Genomic DNA, 11487 nt, shown 5'->3' on the forward strand with positions numbered 1-11487 from the left:
ATTATTATATTATTTNTTATTATATATATATATATATATATATATATATATATATAATTACCTAAGAATTTTAACGCAAATGTATTCGTGCATATACATTGTATAGAGAAGACAATTATTTGTTAATAGAGTTTTCGATAAGAGACTGGTTAATTAAGGAATCGTTGATTGATGTGTATAATTACCGAGATTCGAAACTTTTTATGACCCATCACCGAGAAACATAAACAGGTACCATATTTATGTCCCTGTTGTGTATTTATGAATTCATTCATTACATACTAAATCGCAATATTACCAATCAATTTTGAAAACAGTGTTAAGAAAATTAAATATTTGCTTCTTTATATCAAAATAGGTTATATTTATTTCTCGAAAGATTGATGAAAAATGATCTTGGTTACGATTTATGGATAACTTCATTGTTCTCTTAAGGAATCTACACAAAGCTTTGATTTCTGGCACATATAAAAAATATTCTGCATTTTAAATTCTTCTCGTGAATTTTTATTTTAAGAGAAATAAAACTAAATTTAATCAAGTTAAATATATCAAAACCTAATTAATTTAATAATTAACTTATAAAACTATTAAAATTATTTTTTGCTTTTCTTCCACATATTAAAATGCTACAAATTAAAATTCGAATATAAGTATATATCAATGATAAGAAAATAATCTTTTGAACCTAACAATATAAATATAAATTTTTTTATAAAAGTAAAATTAAATTTGAAATAAAGAATTATATTTACAATCTCTTTGGATTTCTAAAAATTTTATGCTTCGTTAATTTCACGATGAATGCGCCACTGAATTAATTTTAAATATGAAATTTTACGTCACTGGCAGTTTATTTTCTCCAGTCGGCAATATTACGGCTTGTACGACGAAGATGATGGCGACCCTATAGGATTAACTTTATTTTTGAAGTTTCAAATATCCGAAACATTGAAATTATTCGATAATATTAACTAATTAATAACATATAAAAATCAATGACTTAAAAATAGATAATATCAGAATAGAATTTTTATGTAAAATATATAATTATATTAATTGCGCATTAATATTACATTGCGCATCATAAAAAAAGTTTTGGTTTTGGAAAATATTTTTGAAAAATTTTATTATTATTTTCAAACGACTTTTGATAGTTTTTTTTAAGATCTGTTCTCCAAAATATCTCACTTTTTTACAATTTTCGACAATTCTCGATATAATAATAGTAATAATAACAAAAAAAATATACGATTCAATTTTTAATATGACAAACTCTCTCGACATTTCTTTTTTTCACAAATTATTATCTTAATGAAACATCTTTATAGAATTCAAGAACCCGTAATCCCCCTAATGGGGCCCATACTGATATACGTCACTGTACCGATTTACCGAGTACGGTCGAGGAACAGGTCGCAACGTCGCGGCCCCACAGTCGCGTCGGCGCTCCGTTCGCCAGCCGTCGTCAAACTTGTTCTTCAGTCGATCTTCTGATGTGCCTTCGTTATTTCACTTGATGATGTGCAAATCATAGTGCGAAATTTATTATTTACGAAGGAGATATAAGTATCCAGATCTCCAGTGGATTCTTTGAAGAATTATATTCACTTTGACAGTTGAGAGATCCTTAGCGGTCCCTGGGACCGCTATGTCTTTACACACCATGGTGGGCCCAAGCCCGACTTAATAAGACTTATAAAGAAGATAGACTACCAACCGATTTGTAAGCAATATATAATACTAATAATCTCAAGAAATTAATTGATCTTTGAGGAATATATTCAATATTAATATCAAAATAATAATAATTGATTAAAATAATATATATTAATTGAACTGATTAATATAATAGTAGAAAATATTCGAAAAAATTTTAATAACTAAATTAAATAATAAATTATTATTATAGAGAAGTGACTACCGTTGGTTTACCAAAGGACCTTGGAATAATTATGTACAATGTAAGCGCAATGTCAAAAATTCCAGTGACATTTTCACATTTATTTTTGAGTTAGCTCATATGTTTGAAAAATCTGATCGGAATAAGAATGAAAGAATGCGCACCACATAGGTGCGTAGAACGTGTAAGTTTGTCCAAAAGCACAAAAATTAAAAAGTAAAAAAAATGTGCAAAGAGAGAGATTTATGTGATTAATGAAAAAAATGTTAATAGTGATAAACGCAGCATAACAATAACGTACGCGGTACGCAAGGATCATTGCCTTTTTATCAGCAATTCTCAGTATTATCTTGAAACTGAACGATTATTTCTATACATTTACTAAAGATACCGACTTTTACACCAAATTAGACCTTCTCTTTAAAGTACCATATTTGGATCTGATAAATAGATAGTAATTTCTTCTAATGAATAAAGATTAGACAGATGATTGTGTTAAAATCGATGAGGTGCGCATATCTTGTAAATATCGAGTGATCTGTGAAAACTGAGACGACTCGAGTGAGATCGGAGTGCGAATCGAATAAAACGTGTCGAATGGAGTGACGCCAGGATTTCTCGCAGATCATCGTCATCGTGTCTCATCGATGTAGCGCGATGTCGGCTTGGTGGCCTGTCGTGGCGGCGACGCTGTGCTTCTGGATATCCGCTGGTGAGTTTAATGCGTGATTATGCCAGTTGACCGATCGGAATTTATTTATATTATAATATCTCGTCTCCCTTAAATATATCATCAGAAAAAAAAGAAGCTTTTTTTATAATAGTGATGACTATACAAGTTTTATATTTAGAATTAATACACACACGTAATGGATGAATTATTTTAGTTATTCCAATTAAAGTTAAATTAATTATTAATTCTTCTTGTAATCATTCAATTTTAGTTGCAATAAAACGATACAGAAAAGTTTATTCAACTATATACATTAATTCTACATAAAATTTGTAATTGTCACTTATATAGTTGTCATCATTATAAAAAGTGCTTATTTTTTTCTATGAGTGTAAATTTAAAATAATAATCTAAGCTTTGTGATGTTAATTAATTAATATAATAATAAATAAAGAATTTATTTTTATATAAAAAAGTTTTAGTTCCGTAATACGCAGTAAATATCTATAAAATTAATTTGAATCTGAAAGAAATTGATTTCTAGAAAAAAAATGCGAAATTGAGGATCCGAAATTAAAGATCCGAAAATTTATCAATATTTTATAAAACGTATGTTAGAAAATGAATATTTTATAAAACATATGTTAGAAATACCTCCTTTCTACGTATAAACAAAAAACAATCTGTAGCATTTGTGGAGCAATATAATTTCTATAAGCTATTTATTTTTACTAAAGAATTAACGAATATTTTGGAATAAAAATAAAATTTTAGCAATAATTCCATAGGAAATAATCTAAAAATTGCTGATTAATTTTGTATTTTTTTTAAATAATTGTTACATATTAAATAATTGTTTAAATAATTGTAACATCAATATATGCGTTAAGTTCTCTTGGAAAGACATATCTGATATGAGCTATAAATATACAATATATGTATATACGCTTTCTAATATATATGGAGAAAGCCATATGTATTCGGATGTACATGGATGTTAGAGCGATCTTTATTTTAATATTTAAACGTAAAATATCGTTACTCTGATATCTAATATATATATATTATTATATATATTTTATATATTTTTTTTTATTTATTTTATAATTTTGCTTTTAGTGTAAAACAGTAGACATGCAAGATAATGACGTTCAATGTAGTAAATCCTGCTTACGCCAACAATTCCTTTCTCTCCAGACCATGCTATTATAAGTTGCCTTGCTATTATAAGTTGCCTTGCTATGTAACAAGATACCATGCATTTGTGCAACAATAATCTCATCATGTTATTTTTGCACAGTAATTCGTTTCTTTTCTAAATTTGTGAGAAATCTTAGGTAATTGTTAAAAGAATTTGGAATATTCTTTAAAATATAAACTATATATTCACGATAAAATAATAATTTTAATAGGCTAACTAATTTTTAACAAATTATAAAAATAATTATCTTCATTCTTATAATAATGTTTTTTTAAAATTAATTTTTCTATCATTATCTTAAATTGCGATTATAAACATAAGAATATAATATTTTTATATTATAAAATATAAAAAATACATAAATAATTATAAGCTGTTAACAATATACGTGAATAATATATTGATAGTAAACATTAAAGTATTTAAGTTAAATGTTTTATACATAACAGTTTCACATAGATAATATTAAAATTATAAAAATCTAAAAATATTCAGTAAGTATATATAGCTTAAAAAACAATACAATATTGCTAATATACCGTTCAAATCACAACGTCACTGTTCACTAGCCATAATATCATTCTCATTGTCGAGCAATCGGGGGGGATTTAGCTAGTAGAAAGTCCATAATCTCAAGAAAGTCTTGCAAAGGTCTTTAGAGTCGGCTTTTGTCAGATCCCTCTTCCTCAGCTCATATAATTGCCGAAGAAAGCCGGAGAGCAACTGATCGCGCGCGCGGTAACAGTTGCGACACGATTACGAGAATGTGCATTCGAGAGCAGCCGAAGAATGCAACAAGAGCAGAAGGTTGGTAGATGTTTTGTATCTCTACGAACATGCAGTCGTTGAAATCGTTAAAGATTTTAATTAATTGAGCGCGCAAATGTTGCAAGTATTCCAATTATAACTTAATTCTTGACAATAAATTATACACGACAAGCTGGATTGCTTCAACTTCGTACAAAAAAATAACCAGAAACTTGAACATCTCTTGAAATTATCTTATAATTGAAGTAAAATCTTATTGTGATATAAGTAATTAGTTTATTTATTCTTACATTAGAGTAATCATGATAAATATACTTTCAATTTGAAATTATAATATTTTTCTGTGAGGAATGCATTTCGAAATTTTTGTTTTTAAAAAATTTATGACATTTACATAAAGCATATGTTTATTAATAATATGATATTTTATTCTATTGTTGAAAATTAACGACAATATAAATAATCTGAAATGAAATCCTAACAAGACACGCATTCTTCTTATACGCGTACATCACACCTGACATGATTAATCCTTCGAGGAGTAATTAACCACGGCTAAGAAACATGCGGTTTTGCGAATAATTACAGCTGCTTCGAAACGAGCTCTTCCTTCACATCATTTTATTTATGATTCAACCATTTTTCTTAAAATTTAATATCTTACTAAATAACTTTTTTTATCTGTAAGCTGCCTAAGCATTTTCTTCTTTTGAGTTTAATTTTATATTTTCATTTTATTTTGTATTAATTTGCATTTTATGTTATTTAATTTATTAAATTTTCATCCTTATGTTATAATTCAAAATATGTTTATATGTCTATATATATTATACTTTTTTATAATTTAAACGTTTGTAACATTTAACTCTGTCTAGATTTCTATTTTCTCTTTTTCGATATATACTGTAGACGTACTTTTATTCATGGTTTTGATGTTCATGACTGTGGATTATATATGTAATGAATACAAGCATGCGATTGCTGGATTATCAGAATTTCTCGAATTACGTGATTAGAATATTTTGATATCTTTGAAAGTTCGAACAAAGTAGAAGGCGGAACACAGCGGCACTCTCGCAACGCATGTTGTGTACGCACGTTATAGCTACTGGAAAAATAAAAGCGGACAGTCTACGCATGCCAGGAATACTCGCGATAGCCTCATAAACCTTCTTTTTGCGTTCTCATTAACTAATATCATACGGTAGTATCTTGCGAAATCTTTACCAGTCGCACAAAATTATTAATTTTTAATTATTAATTTTTATTTAAAAAATTATATTAAGTAATAATTATTATAAGCAATAATTATTAATTAAAAATAATATAAAAATAAAAATAATTTTTATTTATTTTACTCGACGAGCACAATATTACTCTATACATTCTTACGCAATATGTCTTGCCTATTGCAATATCTATCAGTCTGAAAAAAGGAAATGGTAGGCTAGACTTTTTCGTAAAATACACGAAGAATTGTTGTAGGAAATTATCATAAGGTAATCAAACGGTACATCAAGAAGGTCGGGAGAAATACGTGCAAATGGCAAAGACAAACTTTATTCTCAGCACGATAAAACAGTGACACGGTCGTAAACACGCCAGACACTGATATTAATATATTACACCTGATTGCATAATCGGGACGCATTCAAAAACCGGCGATTAAATCTTACAATGAGAGTTCTTGATTTAATTCTTCCTTTTCAAAGATTGAAGAATGCGAATATCTACATACGAAAAACTATTTCAAAAGAATAAATGATTACGATCCAAATGTAATTATTTTTAAAGCAAATAAATCTGTATATTAATATAATTGAGATTTAAAAAAAAATAAGGATTTATTAATATATTTATATAAAGTAGAACATATAATCTTTTTTTTCAAGATTTGTGAAAAAATTTTAACAATTTCTGAACATACAAATTTTAAATAAGTCATCAAAATCATTTTACGAGTTTAAGATTGACTATAACAAATAGAATATGACTTTTCGTTTAATTTTTTGTTTCATTAATATATTTTTACTGTCACATTTATTGCAATAGTTTTGTTTACATTTATCAAAATTATTAGTTGTTACCTTTTCTTTCAGTACTATATGATCAAAATATGAAATTTATTTATACATAAATAATAAGTGTCGAATTTTAAATTTAAATAAAAAAATAATTTCTTTGTTGAACGATGGCGTAGAAAAGATCCTATATGAAATTTATCGGTATAAGACTTCTCCAGAGAATTAACAACGTTCAAGCACAGAGACAGTCATACAAACCGGGTCACCAGACACCGAGCAAGAACCCATACCTAACCTTCACTGACACCAAGGCTCGACGACCATTCCGACGAGGGGGGAAATGCGTTTCCACTGACTCGTAGAATTCCTTGCAATAGGACGGTCTTCAGGCCATCTTCCTCATGCACGCGTCATATCGTGATTTATTAATCAGTCACGATTATGTTTGTATGTCTGAGTTTCTCTGCAATTTTAATTTTCGGAGACAGATTTTTTTAAATTCGATTAAATTTTAGAAAATAATTGCATAAACAATCTTGAACAAAAACTTAAATCCAAAGATAAAAGTATAAAATTATATATAAAAAATAGTGAAATTATTAAAAATATGTATATGTACCTACTAACTAAAATAAAGTTTATCCGATCAGAAATTTAGAAATTAAAAAACTTTTTTTCATTCTGATAATTTTCCTTGTTATTATTTTTTCTTAAATTTATTGTATATTTATTGTATATTGTAATTTTCGCAATAAATTGTAATTTATATTAGAATTTTTAAAATAATTCTCCAATAATATGATCGCAATTTTATGATTTTCATAAGCAGAATTTTGTATTCGTAAACGCTCTTTTAGTAATTTCGACTTTTAACGCAGGAAATAAATTCATCAGCGAATGTAAATGCGGCGAACACATCATTACGGCGCAGTTATAGGATCATTTATACGGGCATTTTTCTCACCAAACAAGAATCATTCATAACCAGTTCTAGACAATTCTTTGGCAGCTTGCGGACTTTATGATACCCGTTCATTGTTGTTATGCACTTTTCTCGACATTACATTAAACAGAAATTATCTGTGTCAGTAAATGATGAATATTACAAATGATAGTTTCCATTATCGCAATTGTCTTTGCAATAAAACATTTAAAAGAAAGTCCACGGAAAAATGTTTATTATGTTTTTTATAAGAATTTTAAAAGCATAAATGTGATGCGGATTTTACATGTAACGTTTATACATATATTTAATAACTTACAGATCTTTTATTGTTAATCTAAAGATTTGTATAACTCGTTAGTCCATTATTTTTAGTTGAAACTTGGATTAAATATGTAATTTTACAAAATTATCGATATTTTATGAAGTCTTGTGACCAATAATATATTTTAAATAGAAATAGAAATCGAATTAATATTTTATATTTAAATTTAGAGAGTTTTTTCTTCTTTCATGAGTCCATTCCTTGTTGGGATAAAAAAATTGAAAAAATTTTTTTGCATAATTTGATAGCCCCAAGTATGTAAGATATTATAGAGTTATTATAGAGAGTTAAGATTATATTAAAACCTTAATGTGGCAAATAGGTGTAAATAAAAAAAGTAAACTTTAAACTTTAAACATGTTTTTCTCGAAACAACATTTTTCGATCTAACGAAGTGATAGAGCAAAAATTATTGAATGTATCGTTTTCAAATATTATATTATAAATACTGTATAAATATATATAAATACTATATTATAAATATTATATTATAAATACACTATTGTAGAGCAATGTTTTTTCTACTGGATAGACTACATTAAATTAATATCAATAATATCTTTTTTTTTAACGCAAAAATAAGAACATAATTTAAAGTAAAAAAGTCGAATTTTTTTTCAAATAATCGTCATTTTGTTAATTTTTATCTAAAGTCAATTATTATAGTTTATATTTAGTAGAGACATTTTTGAATAGGAAAATCGTTTTTTGAACTCTTTCAGATGACTGCAATAGTTCTGTTCTGGCGCTATGTTCGGAGAGGCTTCTTTCCCGAAACTTTATGTAGAATGTAGATTAACAATCAACATTGACTTCATAAAATTTAAAATTAAAGAGAAAAGTATAATAAATAACATGTTAAAACAATAAAGATTATATTTTCATTACTTTTCCCCTCAAAAAATGCCAAAAATCGCTTTCTTTTTCAAGTCACAAGATAAAATGGACCCTTAATAAATATTATTTTTCAACATTGATCATTTTTATAATAGAGGGGACCGGGAGAAGTTGTTACAGTTAGTTTTTTAGTTGTCATAAATGGCAGCACATTTTTATGAATTTTTGTATGTGATTCTTATGATACTCCACAACTTCATTTAGTTTAGCCGTCACATTTAAACTCTAGAAGACGCTACGTATATTTTTTTTATTTTCACTATTAAAAATAAATATTTCATCGTATAAATCGCTTGTATTATTGTATATATAAGTTAGAGGTATATAATTATTCTTTTGTATATTTCTTTTATATACATTGGATTATAATAACACATTTTATTTGAATCGATATATATGTACTGGTTTTCGATTTTTTCGAATTGAGAATGGAAGGTTGGGGCAAGTTATTACACTTCGATCGAGGCAGGTTGTTACAATGTAATAACTTACTCCATTGAAAACAATTTTTTTTTCTTCTACAGATTAATACATTTTCTATAAATAGAGTACAAACTTCATATTTATGTTCTCCATATTTGTGTTCACTCTCATATCTATAAATCATACGAATAATAATGTTAGTGTTTTCACATAAATTTATGCGATATTCACAGACAGACGCATATGTGAACTAAAACAAGGATAGAATCAGGTTTATCTATCATATTGAGAATTAGCAGTCTAATTATAAAAATCTGGATGGTGCGATCTTATAAAAAAAAGACAAACAGAGTATCTCTAAATATAGAAATGTATACGATAGCGACAAAGAAACTTAAAGATGGCCACCTATCTGTGAGAAAAGCAGCAAATGCGTGTAATATTAATTTTATGATTTTCTAACGTTAACTTTAATAACTAATTAAAGAAAAAATATTGTAATATATTTTTTAATTTATATTATAAAATAAATATTCCTTGTGAAGTATTTCGCGATTTTGTTTTTGATTTCATTGTATTTGCTTATATACACACACACACACACACACACACACACACACACACACACACACACACACACATATATATACAGGGTGTCTCTTAAGATAGGTCGGAGAATGGATTAAAGGGAATAACAAATTCTTATACTATTTTGAGATGCTGTAGTTTTCAAATTAGAAAAGGAAACGTCTAAGTCAATATGCGGTTAAGCCGCGCTGCGCGAATTCATAGAACGGCCCACACTAGAGCGGCGACAGCGGCGGTGCGCAAGGAAAGGGAAGTAGCGCTTCGTTGCCTAGCACAGCCTAGCATGGCGATCCTATGTGTTTCGCCGCATCGCGCCTACGCTATCCAAAATTATTTTAGTTGAAGTTTTTTCTTATCATTGTAAATCACATTATTTAACACGATTAAATACGTTTTAACACAATTATAGATATGTTAAGCGATGTAATTAATTAGAGCATTACGCAAAGCGTATCGTCGCGTAATCGAGCTGATCGTCGCGATACCTTTCCGCTTGCTTTATACGATGCTATTCTATTTTCTGAAAATTTTTTTCTCTTATAGTTCCAGCGACTCACTTCGAAAGAGAAGAAAGAAGAGATTTTTTTCAATAATATTCGCTACAAAAGAGAAAAATCTCATTTTTTTTCCAAAGAGTGTTTCACCATTTAAAAATGTATGGGCACGTATAAAAAAATACATGTCGCTTATTTTTGTCTGGAGAATAACATACTGCTCATTAAAATCGGAGAGGGACAGTTGAGTCTCTTTCCTTGTAAGTTACAGATTTTTTTTAATGTAATGAACATGGGCATTAAATTTGACGGATAGTTTAATGAAAATAAGCTAAAATACTCAATTTTCAATTAGTATTTTTCAATACATTTAAGTTTTCAGTTACTACAAACTTAAACATCTCATTAACGTATACATAAATAATCTTTTCAGTGACAGAAAATTTTATTCATGAGTGAATACATTGAAGCTTAATAAAATTTAAGAACGTTTTTAATGGTGTATAATTAAACTTGTTAAACGGCAAGAAACAAACCTCAGTCAAATGCGTCATTATGCATGGAAAAATAATACATCTGGATTTACAGCGGCTATCTACGCGAGCTTATGTTATAATTTCAAGTGTACATGCATTAACATGTCAAAAAATAAAACTCTGACTAAATATAGCATAAAACGATGCGATAGCTCCGACGAAGTGTGTCTCAAAGCGTAATTAAATAGAAACATCGTATAATAAAGCAAGTGGAAAGGTATCACGATGATCAGCATACGCTTTGTGTAATGCATGCTCTAATTAATTACATCGCTTAACATAATCTATAATTGTATTAAAACGTATTTAATCGTGCTTTATAATGTATTGTTTATAAAAATAACGTGATTTATAATGATAAGAAAAAACTTCAGCTAAAATTAAAAAAATAATAATAAAAAGATTTTTAAATAGGCATGATGCGGCGAAACATAGGATCGCCAAGCCAGGCTGTGCTAAATAATGAAGCGCTACTTCCCTTTCCCTGCGCGCCGCTACTGCCGCTCTAGTGTGGGCCGTCCTACGAATTCGCGCGGCGCGGCTTAAACGCATTGACTTAGATATTTCTTTTTCTAATTCAAAAACTACAGCGAGTCTCAAAATAGTATAAGAATTTTTTGTTCCCTTTGATCCATTTTCCGCCCCCAATGTGGCTCCGATCCATCTTAAGAGACCCTGTATAGTGTGTATATATATATATATATATATTGGG

At 28.1% G+C, this 11487-nt stretch overlaps 1 protein-coding gene across 1 annotated transcript in view; it reads left to right on the forward strand.

The window, feature by feature from the left end:
• The first annotated feature begins 2560 nt into the window (after window positions 1-2560).
• Window positions 2561-11487, forward strand: part of LOC105624990 (tyrosine kinase receptor Cad96Ca) — a 26046-nt gene continuing 17119 nt past the window's right edge. The window contains exon 1 of the mRNA XM_012206333.1: window positions 2561-2615. Within this exon, the coding sequence (XP_012061723.1) occupies window positions 2561-2615 (55 nt within the window). The remainder of the gene's footprint in view (window positions 2616-11487) is intronic.

Source organism: Atta cephalotes (genome assembly GCF_000143395.1).
Source record: "Atta cephalotes unplaced genomic scaffold scaffold00099, whole genome shotgun sequence".
In the NCBI taxonomy this organism is placed as follows: Eukaryota; Metazoa; Arthropoda; class Insecta; order Hymenoptera; family Formicidae; genus Atta; species Atta cephalotes.